This window comes from Toxotes jaculatrix, chromosome 13 (genome assembly GCF_017976425.1).
Source record: "Toxotes jaculatrix isolate fToxJac2 chromosome 13, fToxJac2.pri, whole genome shotgun sequence".
Lineage (NCBI taxonomy): Eukaryota > Metazoa > Chordata > Actinopteri > Toxotidae > Toxotes > Toxotes jaculatrix.
Window position 1 is genome coordinate 5,423,357 of NC_054406.1, and position 18,742 is coordinate 5,442,098.

An 18,742-nucleotide genomic window follows, 5' to 3' on the forward strand; every position below is an offset into this window, starting at 1 on the left:
TTTCCCATTACACTCTCTCTCTCTCTCTCTCTCTCTCTCTCTCTCTCTCACACACACACACACACACACACACACACACACACACACACACACACACACACACACACACACACACACACAAGCAGGCCAGTTAAGGTGTGTCCAGAAGTGAGGACCAGCCAAAGTGTCCTCATTTTCCCAAAATGACCTCATTCCAAAGGTCTAAAACTCAAACTGGCCCTCACAATATATAATCATACAAGCGCACACACACACTCTCACGCACACGCACACACACACACACACACACGCACACACACACACACACTCACACACACTCTCTCCTCTATGATACAAAAAGTCACAGAAGTCACCATGAATAATGGATAATACCTGTTTTTTCAGACATCAAAAACAGACAGATGGAGATGGACAGTGAGAGAGAAATACAGACTGTGTGTGTCGAGTGTCTTTGATCCTCTGCCTAAAATGACTGTATTATCCTGCTGTTTGAGAGGAGGACTGAAGGAGCTGCACAGATGCTTTGTTTGTGTGTGTGTGTGTGTGTGTCTGTGTCTGTGTGTGTGAGGGTACTTTGTGTGTTCGCATAATTTTGGTAATGTTTGAGTGACAGGCAGAACATATTCATTAGTGTCGCTGTTTTCATTGAGGAAAGAGATGAATTGATGGTTAAAGGTCAGGAAAGAGATGAGCACATTAGAATAAAAACAAATGAGAAACTGGAATAGAATAGGGACAGAAAGAAACAGGCAGGAAATAAGGAAAAGGGACTTCAGTGTCATAGGAAATCCCAGGGATTATGTCTCTGTGAAAGGAGGGTATTGAAGTAACAGCAATAATTATTTTCAAGTACAAAAAAGATGACAGAGAACAGCCCTTGCGGTCCCCTGCCACTAAACCTAACCCTAATGGCCTTAATGGCACCACTCCTCCCAAACGTAAAGGCCTTTTGACTACACTAACTGCACCCCTTTATTTTTCTTAGTAGTTTTGAGTGACAACCTATTTTTCTACTTCATTAAACATGGAATAATTAGCACTTAAGCAAGAGTGGGTGGTGCTCACTGATTATCATATGTGCTGCCTGTCATTTGTTGACGGAGAAACAAAGAACCGGTCTTTCTTCAGTAATGAAATTGTTTGCTTAGCGAGCCAGTGCAATTACACTGCATTTGAATTCGGAAAGCTTTGTACAGATAATTCACCTTCCATTTTGTGTTCTGTTGTGATCGATAAGAGGATGAAATATCTGTCAGGATAATTGTCACTGCAGCTCCCAAGGGTTGAATCAGAAAAAGTTCTGAAGTCAGTTCGACTGAGAGACTCGGAGAAGACAGAGGGAGTTCAGATCGAGAACGTCTCTATCCGTTAGTCTCATGTCGATACAGACCAGTCAGTCAATCCATATCTGTATTGATCTATTGTCAGTCCCAATGTACTGGCTCTGTTCAATGCCACACACACACACATGCAGACAAAGAAACCTATGCAGAGACTGTCCTTCCATGGGAATTTTGAGTACGATGAAGCTGTCTTCTCTGACACGTCTCAGCTTCAATAATTAATCCATTACCTTTATCCTTGAAAACTTTTGTCTTCTTTTTTTTTCTCTGTCTTTGTTATTCTCCTCTCCTCATAACCGTGTTGGACTTTCCCATCTGTTCTTTTATGACCACAATTCAATTGCTCACTCACTTCACATCTGAGATCACAGTGGAGTCGACTGTGTGTTGCAGTCAAACTCTGAGTACCAACAGGAAATATGGGAAGAGTTAATGCTCTTTCTGACGTTCTTGAGAAAAGTCATTGTATTTATATTAAATGAGATAAGAATCTCCAAACTCACCTCTCTTCTTCTTCTTCTCCTCTTCCTCTGTAGCACCATCTCTGATCAGTGAGCTGCGAGCGGAGAAGATCGAACAGAAGAGCGTAACTTTGGTGTGGAGGGAGCCCTCCTACCCAAACAGCAGCCGCACTGAATATGAGGTCAAATACTATGAGAAGGTAAATTAAGTGTTACGTCATTCAGGGTCCATGTATTCTCTTTTTATTCATATTGCTTATGTTGCCACACGCTTTATATGCAGCAGATCCAATACAGAAATTATGAAAGAATCCCATTAACTATAAATGACCTTCATATTGATGAAACTCATTGGAACGGCCACTGAAGAAGAAGAAGCTGTTTACTACACATTAAGCTTCATTTTTATACTGAACAATTCCAAGTTTAAGACTTTTTCATTAGACCCTTCCTGCCTTCTTTTAATTTAAAGCAGGTGTTGTGTTAAAAATGAGAGTCAGAGAAGATATCACACAACTGCTTTCACAGGCTGAATCATTGTCCTGAACTGCAAGTATTGAAGTAATCAAGTATTGAAATATTGTTCAAAATCTTTTCAAGGACCTGTGGTGTGTAAACTTTAGTCCATATTACTGCTGCATTTTCTTTTACTTTTATGGATAACCACTGTAATTTCATCGGCCTTATCACGCTCATTTAACATAGCACTTAGTCAGATTGTGGCTGCCCCGTCAACAGTCATAGTCTTCACAGTAAATCTGTCATGCACGTAAACCACAGCTGTCACACTCACGCTTCCCCATTTTCATACGCTGCATTTTCTGGCAACGCCAGGTCTTTGTATTTGGCTGTGTCACATTCTCACCCATTTTCACACCTCCTTCTTTTCTCTATGCTACACCATATTTAACAAAGCCCTGCTCCTTACTGCTCTACTCCCACATCTTTAGAAAAAAAACAAGGAAAGATTTAGAGGAGCGGTGGGCGAGGAAAGACTTGAGAAAAGAGGAAAGATAACAGGAGGTGTAGCGCATTTTGAAAGAACGAGATGCCGGTCCGATAACTGAGGGAGAGAAAAGGTTAGAGAGGGTATTAGGGACAGATGAGGGGACGATGACGAGGTGATAAGATGCTTGTAAGAGCACAGTGATATAAAAAAAAATGAAGTTGCTTTGTGAGACTAGATGCAAAAGAAAAGCAGGAGGGAGGCAGATGAATGGAGAAAGTGTAAGGGATGGGTGGAGAATAACTGAGGCTGAGATGGGCAAGTTGTTGAAAGGCCATGAAATGAAAAGGCAATACAACTACACTCTCACAAATAGCCTATTAAAGTGTAAAATATGACTTTGCTTAGTCAGTGTAAAGACTTTTTCTTCCTTCTGTTTTTTTTTATCAAGATGCAGCTGTGGGCCCACACACTGCAGAGCCTACTGACATTTAAAACAATATATTGTTAAACATTTGATCAACGTATGAGTCATTTAAAAGTGTTCAATCTAGATCATAACAAATAACACATTGTTGATGATAATAATGACTAATAATGGTAATGACTAATAATGATTAATTCACTTTTTATTCATAACTTGACATTAGAACTTGTCATCGCTGAGCGCTGCTGTTGTTTTACTCCCACCATCGCCATGTTTCTTCTCCATCCTCCTCTGTTCATCTCTCCTATCTCATATTAGCTCACAGGAGTCAGTCATTATACAGTAGATGCCATTGTCGTTCTCAGTTAACCTCCCTTTATTTGTTCTCCTCTCTCATGCAATTCTTTTCCTGTATGGACATGAACAAATAAAGAGTCTACAGCCATGCTAGCATCTCAGTGAGGCTGTACTTACACAGCGCTTCTTTTAGTTAAATGCTAACATCAGCTAACAATTGCAATGCTCATCTATCCTGTGTGAGACATGACTGTCTGGATCAGATTGCATGGCAATCCATCCAGTAGTTGTGGAGACATTACACAGATGTCAACCTCATGGTGGCTCTGGGGGAAAAGTCAGGGAATCTACACAATCATTGGGATGCACCTTCTGGGCAACATGGAAGTCTGTACCAGCATTCATGGCAATCCATCCAACAGTTGTTGATATATTTCAGTGTGGACCTAAGTGGCAAGTCGACAACCTGACATTGCCGCCTGTGCGTGGCTAAAAAGAAATAAACAGCCAAATCCTCATAACCACTTGCAAGCAGCATTCACACTCAGGAACATACTGGATCACTTTTACTCACTTTACCGCAGTTACCTGTTTTTACCCCCTGCATGTAAATCAGATGTATCATAAAAGCCATGATACAAGCTTAGCCTTAAATTGGAGTGGTTTTATTGACATGCAGAGGCAAGACATGCAACAAGATACAATAAGGACTATTTGCTCAAATAAGGCAGAGATGGGAAATGGATTTCACCCAACAGGCAAAAAAAAAAGAGACAAGTGGAGTAATTATGGTAATGTGTGTCACCTACTCGTTGCCCCCATTGTGCCCACTTGTGCAGGGTGTATCTCATTCGCAGAGAGAGAAACAGATGAGCACCATCTTTGATTTATTTTTCTAAAGACCTCTCTAATGAATGCTTTATCACTGTCTGAATTTTTCATTATTTAATTCCAAAGCAGAGTGATTCTAAGTTATTGAAAGCAGGTCAAAGAAATCTAACTCCTCAACTTGGCCTGGAAACTTTTTCTGCCTCTTTCAAACACTCTTTCTCTCTCTGAATATATGAAACACTACCAAAGCCCTTGATTTAGTTACAAAATTGTCTTGCACGTCTCCCAGCATTACAAACTGTGCTTTGGAAATTAACAAGGCATCTCACAAGTGGATACCACCTACTCATCTCATTCCTCCTCCTGTTTCCCTCCTTCTTTGTTTTTCTCCGTCTCTCACTTCACTTTCTGTCTCCGCAGGAACAAAAGGATCAGAGTTATTCTACTGTGAAGACTGCCGCCACACGGATCAGTGTCAACAACCTCAAACCCGGCACCACATATGTCTTCCTCATCCGCCCTTTCTCCACGCCGGCCTCCTCCTCCTCATCCCTGTCCTCCTCCCCACTCTCATCCTCTTCTTCTTCATCCTCGGCCTCCTCCTCCTCTTCCTCCTCTACTTCCTCCTCCTCTTCTTCATCATCCTCCTCCTCCTCGCCGCCACCCATTGACTATGGAGCATACAGCGCTCCCCTGGAGCTGCAGACACTTGGCGAGTGTAAGTAGCCGTTTTACACCCCCCACCTTCTCCTCCTCACTTTCTCTCCTTCCTCTTCACTCCCTCCTCTCAGCACCGCCAGGCAGATTGGGATAGGGGGTTTGTGTAGGCACCTGGCCAGCCCACACAATGAGGCGTGCTGCTAGTGAGAGAGAGATAGGGAGAGACAGAGAGGGGGATTTGACTGTGTCTGAGATTATGTGTGAAGATTCAAGATTTTACCAGTAAGCTGTGAAATGGTTCTTCTTTGTGCGAGTTGATATTGTGTCCCTTGTGCCACCTCAGGGTCTGGATGGGACTCTTTGTGCGTGTCTTTGTGTCTGTGTGTGTTTCATGCCTTGTACTTGTTATGAATTCTTTGTTTTGAACCTTTTATTGACGGAGGAAAAGGATTTGTTGAGCGTTCATAGTCTTATAGTGCTCAGCCTCTTCATACCGTTTATACAGTTACAACTCACCTGAGATCTGACCTGCACAACCACTATCTTCTAAAGTTTGCCAAAAATCAGCTCTACCAGAGATTATTTATTTATTTGGAAGCCGATGGGGTTACATACTTCTTTGTTTGGCTTTAGGGTGAGAGGTCTTAGTTGCACGAAAACTTTTTTTTGGATGATGCATATTCAGTTTCCTACGTTTGCCTCAGGCTAGATCAAGTGTCAAGTAAATGACCTGACCACTCTTACAAGGCAGCAGCACAGCAACCTCTAGTGGCCATGTAAAAAACGCAGGCATGCAAAAAAAAGAGTTTAAACAATAATAACAGTACATTACCATCACCCCTTATCACCTGATTATGGCGCTGATCTGTAAAGTGAATAATGCATTAAGTATTTGTAGGTTGCTCGTAAGCAAACATTTGAGTTGACTGAAGTTGATTGGTACAAACAGTTGGCAGGTGCACTGCTACAAAGCGAAGGGGAGAAAAAAAACGTAACAAGCTTGTTCACATTTTAGTGCATATTCTTTGATGAGTGTCTACACTGAGATGCTGAAGATTTCTGTTTGTATTTGTAATGATAACTACTGCCAGCGGCATGTTCTGATGTGTCCCAGGATAGTTTGAACTTCTGTTAAGGTTCAAAATTATTCTTGACCTCAGAAACAGCAGTTGATGAAACTATCGCTGTTTTTGATGAAAGTACAAATGTTTACAAGGTCAACCCAGTGGAACCTCAACTTAGCATGTAAAAAATGGAAATGAGAAACTGTACAATTCCATCACAACTAACAATCTGGCAAAACTGGCATCAGCAGATAAAAAAAAAATGTAAAAGAATTGACACAGCGACTAAATGGACCTTATGATGAGATTGTTTTGTCAATGACTGTAGTTTTGGTTTTATTAGAACAACAAAAAAGTATATTGTGCATTACAGAAACACAAGGTATCACATTATTTCTGTTCCTTTGAGTCAGTTCAGTGAAGCAGAAGGTATGTGAATGTTTCAAATGGTGTAATATTGTTCGGTCATGTGAGAATATTAATGATGGGAAGGTCATGGATTTCTAAAACAGGAAAGAGTCATTTTACCCTCTAAAATGAATCGAACGCCTATCAAATTAATTCAGCCTTTGAGGTCACCACCTTGTTATTTGCTCTCATCTCGTGTTCTTGTTCACACTTAATATACATTAATTGAATGTATGTGCACTGTGTAGTTATAGTGGGATGATGAGCTCGTACAATGCACAAATGTTCCTGTTTGTTTGTTTGTATTTGTTTTTTTTTTGCAGATCTGATAATTCTTGGGAATCCAGTTCAGTTAAGATGTCTGTTTTTTGTCCATATTTGTAAAGGGTTTGTTTTGTCATTTCCAGTGGCGCTGGCATCCAGTGAACAGAACCCAGTGGTGATCATTGTTGTCGTGTCCGTGGCTGCCCTGATCATGCTGCTCTCCATGGGAGTCGGACTGCTCATTTGGAGGAGGTAGATACGATTACACAGATGCACACGCAAATAATAAATACACACATGCAAATCGCTGCTTCCTATGGTTCTTTCCGTCGATCTCGGATTTTAATACCTTTAGCACGTAACACAAACACACACACTGACATACAAATGTGTACAAATACTCAATCATAGTCTCAATCTCATATTCATTTGACTGTGACACGCTGCTGCATTATAATCCAGATTATAGCAGGCTAATCCAGTGATAGGAGGAGCTCCTCTATGAAAGGGATGTGCAGTGACAGCATGAGAAAGGGTGAAATTACACGATCACCATTCACTCTCAACATCACTTAATGTGCAACATAAAGAAGTCAGCTTAATAATGGTGCTGTCTACGCTGAGGGGAAAATGTCGGCAGGGTCAAAACCGTCTTTGATCGTTTTTTTTTGGAGAGGTTTTCATGGTTCATTTCTGTCTAATTAGTTTTCACGTGGGGAAGTGGAATTGTAAAACAGCAATGCAATGAGAAAGAGGTTAAAGCTGTGTCACTTGCATAACAGCTGACACATGATTTATTCAGACCAATAGTTTGCTTCACCACTGGGGGCATATAAAAAGTTCAAAAGTCTTTTATGCTTTTTATAATAAGAGCGAACGGTTCAACGTCATTATTTCACCAGATTTTTCCAGTAATTATCTAAAGATGACTAAAGATAGCTGGTGGCAAATTGATATGACTCACAGGTGGCCACTCTGACTTTCTGCGCTGGAGCTGTGACCTGATTTTTTTTTTTTTTTTTTTTTTAGCTCAGTCATAAAATTTTTAAATTATTTGAGCTGAGAAAATTTTGTGGTGGTGGTAGGAACAGACCATTCAGACTGCAGCAATCAATGTAAGAAGCTTTACTTCTCTATTTCAAATAAGCTTTAAAGTGGCAGTCTGGTACACTCAGGCCAGAATACTGGGTCAGTTTGGGTTAATTTTAAAACCAGAGTGCATGAATTGTACTGTGGCCCTTAATCTAAAACAGATTAGCATTAAGTTAATTTAAGAAGTAACGGTAACCGTATGTGTTTATGATAGGATGATTTTAGAACGTGTAAAGTAGGACAGTTTAGGCATACATCCCTGAACCATTTAACAGATGTTAAATGGTCGCAGGTGATTAATGGACATCGCTACACACTTTCCAGCAGTTACAGAATTGCTGTTACCTGAACAATTGACTCATGAATGAGGCCTTAGCTAATTGGGACTCATAAAGTTTTACAAAATAGACAATTTAACTGTTTGGATATATCAAAACATCATTTGTGTTTTATTTGAAAAAATGCAGAATGGTTCCGATGTAACATGTAAGTCTTGCATATCTGCACCACCTGATTCCTTTGTCACAATTTAGGATACCTGAAAGCTTTATTTTAATTTGTCTTTGAAGTTTATTATACTACTAAATGTAGTCGTGCAAAGTCAAACAATCAGTTAACCAGCTGCTCAGTACACCCACTGTTACAACTTAATGCTGCTGTTCTGTGTTGTCTCAGGGGTTTTAATGTATGTTTTACTGTCTTGTTTGCTGCACTGTCTATATCTTGCCATATACTTGGATGTTTTTATTCAGCTGAGAATATCTGCTCTCCGTTCCAACCACTTTGCTCTTTGACTCCTGTCCAGCTCTATATTCTGCCAGCTCGCCTCACACATGCCCACACAGAAACACACACACACACACACACACACACAATTCATACCATAAACTCCATCATCACACATGCAGGCAAATGAGTAAGGAACACATATCTACTCCCACACAGTTAACACCCATACACACATGGCCAGAAACACAATTTGTTTTTTTTTTCTGCATTTCATTTGGCTGGCATTCAGTTGATATCTATCCAGCAAGATTTTCAGATACACTGTGCAAGCATTTGTTTGCATAGTTTGTGTGCATTCTCTCTCCGTTTCCTCTACACGCACACACACAGACACACACACACACACAGAGATCTATATCAGTGCCACCTCTCAGCTGGATAAAGTAAAGGATTCCTTTTCCACAGGTACGCCTACCTGTGCGAAGAGGGGATTGTGATAGAGAGACCACCAGACCAATTCCAGATGCACACAAACATCGCAATGATGGAACGAATCAGGCGTAGAAATGGGTTCTATTCATTCACAGCAGCACCATACAAACTAGTGCTGTCAGTCAAACGCCTATAAAGGAATATATGGGAATAGATGTACACACACCATGTGAAGGCAGCAACACTGCAGCAGAAAAAACACAGAATATGCATAAGTGTGCTTACTCTCAGTACACACACACACACACACACACACACACACAGAAGTATTTAAATACATTCTTGCTTTGAGGAAAGGCAGCATCATCCCCTCGTGCACTGCCTAGTAATGAATAATAATGCTTATCTTTCTCTCCTTTCTTTCCATCACTGCATTCATTGCAAGTGGACTCCATTGTTCATTGCTGCTGGACCATTAACTTGCTCTTTATGTTTTGCATAGAGACAAAGAGGGAATGGCTTGATGCCTCAATTACTATGCTCTCGTGTTTGCAAAGACAGCCAGCTCCCGGCCACGGCTGCAGGGTCTCAGTTACATTGATCTGCCTGCTCACACAGACACATGCAAATGAGTCCCACTGCACACACGAAGGCACGGACACAGGCGGTCACACACACTTAAGGCATACATTTACATTTATGGATACCCACTGGGATTCTTTGCACAGTCCTCAAGCCCACTCCATCAAAAAGCCTGGCTTCATTTCTCACTTTTAATGTAAAGTATTTGTCAGCAGCTCTAAAATGTGGGTGTGGATTGTTTTTCTTTTTAACCTGTTCTGTTCCTGTTGCTCCAAACACACACACAGCGTACTATGAAATGGAATGCATTAGCATGTGTTGATTTGCCACACTACAACAAAATGTGCCACAGTCCAGTTTTGCAGTATTTGTGGTGGTTGATTAGTAGCACATCACAGTAAGAGTCACATCCCAGTGACATACTTTAAGTAAGAATAATATGGGGAATCAAAATTGACTGATGGGACAAAAAAGAAATTTGTATTTTGTATTTTCTTCTCTTTTAAACTTTATCCTGACACTGTATCCCATCACTTACACACACACACACACACACACACACACACACACACACACACACACACACAGTCCATTGGTGCCTGACAGAGTTTGATAGAACCAAAGTTTCAGGACATTGCCCAAACATTCTCCAGGAAGACCAGGCTTGACTGGTCAGTGCAGTGGGATTGTTTACCCTTCACCGGCCACACCAGCATGCATGTGTGTGTGTGTGTCTTATGATTGAGTGTGTCTGTGTGTGTGTGTGTGTGTGTGTGTGTGTGTGTGTGTATGTGTGTGTGTATGTCTGTGTCTGGTAAGTGAGTTACAAGTTATCTGGAGCAGGAGATGGAGAGGAGATCAAGAAGAAAGGAAGAGGCGGGAACTAAAGCAGAGGGTCATTTCATAGGGCCTTTGACTCTTGGCAACACAGTCATAAAAAAGTGGGATTCGAAGGGGATAAAAATGAGATGAGGGAGAGATGGGTAGGCCAAGAGAAAAGGTCTCAAGCACAGTAGTGGAGTTTCTTGTGTGTCTTGTTCAGATCAGTGCTCTCACATCTCAGAAAGCTCCCTACCTTCAGATGTAGACATCTTCCATTTTAAATGTGAAAGTTCCACAGGGCTCTGTATCAGTTTTGGAAATATGTTTCCATTCATTATTCATCAGTCACAAATGAATAAATCATTACTTTATTCTAAGTATGGGCCTATTCATATTCCTAATCCAAACCTAAAACTATAATATTTTACCTTTGTGCAAGAGAGCCTTTAGATTAAAAAATGATGCTCCGAGGCAGAAAATGCTCAGCAGGAATCACTCTGGGTTTTCAAGAAGCAGCACTCAGAAGTGGAAGAAAACAAATGTGTCACCATTATGGATCTTATAAACTATAAAGTCATACTAATGGCTAAAACTTATTATGGATGAAAGTTAAAGTGGCTACATGAAATTCCCTAATTTTGCCCTACATAAGTCTCTGGTGGCCTAATTCCTCTCTGCCTCGCTTTACCTGTCAGCTAGGATTCTATTCCTGCTCTCTCACCTATTATTCATGTTATTTCCATAACTGCACTTTATTTTAGAGGAGAATTCGGGTATGGAGAGGATAGAGTTGCCAGTGAATAGGCTTAATTTACATGGCATCCATTCCTTTTTTGCTTTAAACTTATCTCCTGAATACATCGAGCGAGTGGGCTGCACATATGATTTATCTGAAAATGAGCAAAAATTTGAATTTGCTGCGTGTAAGTACGGTTGGTGCTAATTTTGTCCGCCCAAATCACTTTGACAACTTTTCGTTGACAATTAGCTGTACTATTTCAATAATGTCATCTAAGGAAAACATACTGATTCTTAAAAATGAACATATATTTTTTCCAAGCTTTCTTCCAACAATAAATACTGTGAGCTGTATTTTGAATTATTGTACAATTCAGTCACATTCTGAAGATATTTCTCCTGACATGGTTCCCTGTTAGCGATGGGTTCCATGGGAAAGATTGTACACATTGTTTTATTTCCCAATGCTGTTCTCCATGCTGTGTGCCAAGGAAGGTATTTAGCTAACGGGAGGTGGCTAGGGAAAGACATTCTCTGTGCACAGTTATCAAAAAGTATGTACTTAAAAACATACATAAATGCAGTAAGTAAGGAAGTAGTTCTCAACAAATGCATTATTTGTTCTAAACTGCAGTGCCCAGCTATTTTGGGAAATCATTAAGTGTTTTTTTTCTCTGGGGGATCTGAGGGCTTGGATTGGAGAATGACAGCCAGGCTAGGGAAGCTGAGTGTCACTGGACAGACTAACACATAACTGGATTTTTTTTTTTTCTTAGGATTTATCGACAGTAACAAAAATATGCAAGTTGACTAACCTTTTCTTTTAAGTTTCATTTGCTACGACATTGCTTTGCAGAAAGCGAGTGAGAAAATGTTACTTTTCATTAGCGTTAAATTAATGAATCAGTTACAAAAATAACACTAATTAAATTCATGCATCGAGAATTCACTTTTAAAAATCTGTAAATGGCAAAGACTAAAACTAAGATGAAAATTTGTGCCAAAATGGACATTTGATGAGACCGAGCGCTGACAGTGATGGAATTTGGCCAGAATCTTCAGTGTTTTGGCGTCCACACACCCCTAACCCTGCCATCTGGTTCTTCTGAAGTGTGAAATTTTAAAAAATTGGTCCAGAATTTCAGTCAGAAGCATAAAATTGGAACTAATTTTGGAAAAAAAAACAAAACATAATATGTTTTCATAGTAATTATGATGTATGATTGTATTATTATTTTAGCATGTTTTTTGGCAACATTCACCATATTCCAATGATTACAGTGATTAGATTTGTGAGAAAAGAATCAATCGGTCAAAGGTTGTGTTGACCGATCATCTTTTAAAGTAATGAAAAGAGCCAGGATTGACATTGGCACTCCCCCCTCCCCTCCCTTGTTTTCTTCCCAGCAGTGTCTGCTCGAGCTCCTCCAATGTAACTCCTGCTAGTGTGGTGCTGCTCTCGACCTCCTTCTCCACTCTTCCTCCTCCTCCTCCTCTTCTTTCTCCTCTTCCTCCCTTCACACAGCTGATGCCCAGGTACACTGGCATGCCTGAACTCCTCTCCTCCACAACCCTCCTTACTTTTTTTTCCCCCCCAGTTTCTTTCTCCTTTCATTTCCCCAGTTGTCCTGCCATCTCTTCTCTCCTTCCATGGTTTCTTTTCCCCTTTCTCCAGCTTTTCTCATAGCAAGAGAATGATAATAAGCCAAAACCATTTCTCTTTTTTCTTCCATTTTTGTCAAGCTGTTTGGCCCAATTCCATTTTATATCCTCAGCACTGCACTCTGCCTCAATATGAAATGAACTTAAAAATGTGATGGGGTCTGTTACTGTTGAGTTCATACCCGAAAAGAAGCCACAAACCAAAAAGGACTACTTTGCATCTGCTATTTCATTTTTGTCACATCTGTGACTTTTCAAAAGAAGTTATGGAAACAGTTTCAAGTCATGGGACTTTGCCTTCATGCAGCCCTGCCAATTATTCTTCTTCTTCTTCTTCTACATTTCCTTTCTCCAAGGCTTAGTTACCGCCTCGCCTCCTTGGTTCCTTTATAATGCTCAACTTGTCCCCTTAAACGTGTTATTTCTGTACTTCTGCTTGGTGTTTCGCTCATTTACCTCATCAGTCCCTTAACTCATCCTGTGGTATGTCCTAGCTGCACTTTTCCATCACTGCCTTGCTTCCTTTAATCTGTAGCATCCGTTCTTATCCTGCCTCCCTCACTGCCATCATTTCGTTCTTTCTGTCCACGCTGTGTGCCTCTTCAACTGTTTCTCCTTCCTTGCATACCCTTCTGCCCAATTATCCTCTTACCCGTAACCTCTTATTTTCTTGTCACTTCCTCTGCTTCTCCATCTCCCGACTTCCTTACTTTTTTCCTCAGTGATTTATCTCCCGCCTTGCCCTCACCCCCTTGCCATGTTCCCCATTTGCTCTGTTACCTCTCCTTTCCCCTTACGTCTGTTGCATCTTGTTTTTTTTTGGTACCATCATGCCCTCCATCCTCATCTCCCTTCCCATTCTCTCCCCCTCGCTCCCTTTCCGCTGTGCTCCCTTATCTATTAATTCTTGTCTCCTCTCCCCTGTCTGGTATCTCCTGCCCTTAGGAGCTGTGCTGCATGTGTCTGCTGGTGTGTTTTGACAGACAGGGTCCTGACCTTGTCTCAGGCCCTGCTGGTACACAGGCTGAGGGATGTGTCAGCCTCACCCTCGATTACGTCTCTTCACGCAAACACTTACAAGGACATGCACATGCAGGATAGCACAATTTTGTAAAGGCATTCACACAGCGTTTGCACATACACAGTATATAATATTGACGTGCGTACATATAAAGAAGCAAACACAAGTGCCAACACAAACACTTGCAATGTAAATCTATCAGGCACTTTGTGAACTCCGTCTCAGCTGTGCACTGGTTCTGGTTTGAAGTGCTGATGTGTTCTGACATTCACATTAACACACGGCTCCCTGAGCAGATATGATATTTCACTCAAGCACACAAATGCTCACACACGCCTAGGTCCACAGACACCTGCATGATTGATTTTTTTCATGTACAGAATGTGCACCTCAGTGTCAGTGGTCCTCAAGTCGTAACTTGGCATGTTGTGACTGTAGTTTCTTTGCCAGGCTGGCTGTGTCTATTTTTGTTTGAAATCCCTGAAAATCTGTCAACCAGCCACTATAATTATGTTCCATGCTCATTTGTTGATATGATGCTCGCAGATATAAACACGCGTACAAGCACGTGTGTCATAAACGTCAAAAACCCACAGTATGTGAACTAAAATGCTGCTGCGTACTGAAAAGAGTTCTTCAAATTATAGCTGAAAAAAAAAACAAGTGTTCATGACTATATTAGATTATATTCAGAATATGTTCTATCATCATCCTGTTTGTTAGAAGAATCTCTAGTGTAATGTAGATTTTCCCATCAATACTTTCTTCAATTCCTTGGCTTTATCCCTCTTGTCTTGTTTTTCATCCCTCTTTCTAATCCAAGTAAGCACAGTGCTGGCCAGCCAGGATGTCTGTTCGTCACTTGTTAATCTGTCACTTACAGTGTGTGCGTGCCAGTGTGTTTTTGTGGATTGTGTGAGTGTGACCGTAAAGAGCCAAGTTTTCCTCTAAGCCGAAAAGCCATCAGCAGTCAGATCATAGAGAGCTCTCTCCTCTCTAGACCCCCTGTGGTGGCAAGGGATGAGAGATAACAGTGTGTGCATACATGTGTAGAAAGTACAGTCGCCCATGTATGTATGTGTGTTCATCTCTTTCATAAAAACTCCATCAGGGTGAAACAACAATAGCGTATCCATTCCAGGCCGATCAGTGTGTGTGTGTCTGTGACTCACTCAGTCAAATCAGGCAGGATTTCTACTTATTCAGCCTCAGATCTTTCGTTTGCTCATCAGTGCCATCGCATCAGGGGTCTTTCTGAATGCCTCTCCGTATCCTTTCCATCTCCACTATCAATACTCTTGTCTTCGCTTGCTCTCATCTCACAGTTATTGCACATTCTATGTAATCTATTACGTTGTAAGATAAACAGTGTCTGATGCTCGTATTTGTTTGTGTCTGCCAGCTGGGATAAAAACACTGTCTGATGCCAGCCTTTGTTTCTCTTTGTAGACAATGCGGCTACAGCAAAGCTTCTCAAGAGGGAGATGAGGAACTTTACTTCCAGTGTAAGTGACAACAGTGATCACTCTATTATTTCACAGATGTGTGTGTGTGTAAACTGTCTCTGTTTAGGTTCAAACTCGGCGGATAGGGGGAGGAATCTATCAATAAATGGTTTGTCTTCCTTATTTCATGTGCTGGAATGCGTGTGAATACACACGTGCGTGTGCATTACAGATGACTTTTTGAGGCATTTAATAGCGCCACGGCATTAATTCTTAATTCTGAGTGCACGCTTAGCCAACTCTGAGCACACTGACACACTCCATTAGGTGGTGTGTGCGGTTGAGTTTGATGGGGAGAGATTGAAATCAGAAGGAGGGAAAGATAAAGACCCAGAGGAGGGGGGAGGGGAGAAGAAAAAGCGAGGTAAAAGACAGGCAGCGGCTGAGATTGCACTCCCAAAACAGGATGTTAAATGTTGTTGTTGTTGCTGCATATGATATTGTACAAGGTTGTAAATGCTGCTTTTTTTAAACTCTGCTCACAAAGCTCTCAATAGGCTTTTTGTTTGACAGTGACAGAATGGAAGTAGTTTGACATATCTCTCCCTGTTTGCGCAAAAGTGTGTGTGCCAGTGCTTTGCTAATATGGTGGATGCATGTGTGTTTTTAGTTTCCGTGTGTATGTGTACACAGTTTTGTAAATTCAGTGTGTGTGTGTGTGTTGGGCTGGGGGGGGGGGGGGGGGGGGGGGGGGGTAATGCGCATGTGCGTGCTCATTTGCGTTGTTTAATCTCCCAGCATGCTGAGCCCTCTAGAGAGGTTTGGAGCACTATGCCTGATGAATAATGAGCCGAAGCCATGCGGCTGAGAATTAAATCTGCCCAAACAAAGACATGCCAACAGCTGACAAGCATGCAATACACACACAGTCACACGTACACACAATTTTGGCCTGAATTCAAACACACACCTTTCTCTGTAGAACATGGACACTCACATAAATAGGCACAAAGACGCTGCTTTTTTCTCCTTATCAACACACATTCTCTTGAGTCCACTTCCTGTTCCACGAATGTGGACTGTGTACAACATACTCTCATTGTGCTTCAGGTCTGCCTTGTCCGAGAATAGGAAGTGTGTGAGGTAGTGAATGTCATGTAAGCCTGATTTTTGGGTTTTTTTTCTATCCTCCCATCTGTTCATCTGCCAAACTCTTAAAACACATTCCACAGCCATATATTATCGCAGATGGACGAGGAAAGAGAGCGAATGAGTGAAAAAATCAGTGTGTGATTAACAAAGTAGAGAAAGAGGGAGGGGAAATGAGCGTGTGAAGGGCGTAGTAAGAGGGGAGAAGGATGGAATGTGAAGAGGTGAGTTGGCAGCGACAGAGACTCACATCATATGTGACACTGCTCGGGACATTAGTTTCATGTCAAAGGATGTGACCTAGAAACATGCTAATGGAGGGGGTGGAGGAAAAGGATCAAGACCCATCTTCAATCTCCATTAATAGACCAGTTTTAGATAACATCCAGAGTTGCATGTAAGAGAGATATAAGGAAAGAAGGTGTCTGGGGAAATTAGCGGAGACAGACTGTAAGACATGATGCAGAGTTTGTGGCCTTTTTTTCTAGAAAGAAAATATTGTGGGGGGGGGGGGGGGGGGGGGGGGGCGTCTTCTGTGGTCCACTGAAGATTATGCAGCCAAGTGTGAACATGCTTTAGTTTCCCCTCAATCGCTCATGGCCGTGACACAGTTAACCCTGAAACTAATCAGCCACAGAACCGATGAAGCGCACACCTCATTGTGTCATGTACGTGTGTGAACGTTTGAAGCCATTTTCAGCCTGTATTGTTCATTTTATGTGGCACGCGAGCACCCCCTTCACGTGTGTGCGTGCGTGCGTGTACTATACTGTACATCTGGTTTTAAGCTACCATAGGGAGTTTGAAAACCCTATTTGACAGAAGAGAGTCTTCGATCCTCCACTCAGCCCTGGCCTTGAATAGAAAAGGTTTCATCTGCGTCATAATTGGACTTTTGACTTTATTTGTCTGTGTGTGTGTGTGTCTGTGTGTGCACAAACATATCTGTGAATGTGCTTATACACGCAAGCTTATGTGGGTGCATGCATGCGTGTGTGTCTGTGTGTGTGTGTTGGATCAATAAGCCGTTATGAGGCAGCTAGTATAGGATCCCTCTAGTCGATCTGGAGCTGTAATCACATTTCAGAGCCTGAGCCTGGCTTTTGGGAAAACTACCTGGCATTTTCCTGGAAGATTAGCCACAACATGTAGTAACAAGGGTCAGAGGTCATCTAATTGAAAACTGTACCTCATTGGTTACTAGTTATTGGCTATCTGCTGGCTAGTTTATTTGGCAGTTGTTAGTGTTCAATAAATACAATAGGCAGCTGATAAAGAAAACAAGAGGCTCACTGAGAAACCATGTAGTGTTTTTGTTTTGTTGTGTACAGTCAAACAGTTGGGGTCAATACCACTTGTGGTTCTAAATGTCAGCTGAAATTTCCAGCTGTTGTGTCTCATTAATGTCACAGTAGTGATTTTGTAGAGGCCCTTGGAAGAAATTAGGCAAGGTAATCATAACCTTTTTTTAATTTGTAAATTGGATAGGGCACTGTAAAATTATTTGTCTATTATCATCTATATATTTAGATTGTTTTCACTGACATTAAACCCAGTTGTTATATGTTGACAAGTTGGGTATCTCATAGTATATCACCTTCATACTTATTAGGCTATTTATCAAACAGGACATTGTGATTTGAGGACATGCAATCACATTATTTTTAGACATTTTTTTTGCTGAGGTTCCAAAGCTGTCATTTTCTGAGAGGACTCAGAGCTAAACTCTAACAACAAAGCAGCAAGCCAACTACAAGTACCATGGCACTTTAAGGTTTCCCTGCCTCAGCACTTTACTGTCTATTATGTCCCGTCCCAGTTTCTGACTGAAGATTATATTGTGTTTGTGTGTGTGTGTTATTTTGCATATATGTGTGTGTGTGTGTGTTAGTGAGATAACATTTTGAAGCAAGCAGAAAAGACAAAAAAGCCTGGTGCAAGAGCCTTGTGATCTGACTAAAGCCTTGTGGAGGAAACCCAAAGTGGGATTTGAGAACTCGGAGCCTTTGATCTCGGTTTGTCTCTCTGCATTTGGAGTTCGCAAGGTCAAAACAAACATGGAGAATTAGACAAGTTATGAATACATAAATGGAAGTATTTTGTGTGTTTTTAAAGAGAAAAACAACCTCATCCTAAACAGTTTGAATCAAAATCAGCTTTTTGCAAAGTATTTTTGGGTTATGTTTGGTTATTATAACCCCAGATAACTGGTTAAACATGTCAGACTCAGATATTTACAACTAGCCCACAGTTATGGTGGAGTTTGATGGCAGAAAAATGTTCCAGCTATCTCAAACATCAATGGTAAAACTCGGGTATTGATTTCAGTCTCTGGATCAAAGAGCAAGGGCTTCTTCCTAGACACAACA

The 18,742-nt window shown here is 41.3% G+C and overlaps 1 protein-coding gene across 2 annotated transcripts in view; it reads left to right on the top strand.

Moving 5' to 3' along the window:
- Positions 1-18,742, top strand: part of LOC121191528 (ephrin type-A receptor 7-like) — a 128,096-nt gene that overhangs the window by 99,124 nt on the left and 10,230 nt on the right. Inside the window, exons 6-10 of one of the 2 annotated variants that reach the window (XM_041052692.1) lie at positions 1,880-2,004; positions 4,726-5,023; positions 6,845-6,953; positions 12,507-12,632; positions 15,229-15,284. In XM_041052692.1, coding sequence (XP_040908626.1) covers positions 1,880-2,004; positions 4,726-5,023; positions 6,845-6,953; positions 12,507-12,632; positions 15,229-15,284 — 714 coding nt within the window. The remainder of the gene's footprint in view (positions 1-1,879; positions 2,005-4,725; positions 5,024-6,844; positions 6,954-12,506; positions 12,633-15,228; positions 15,285-18,742) is intronic. The other variant, XM_041052693.1, reaches the window with a different exon arrangement.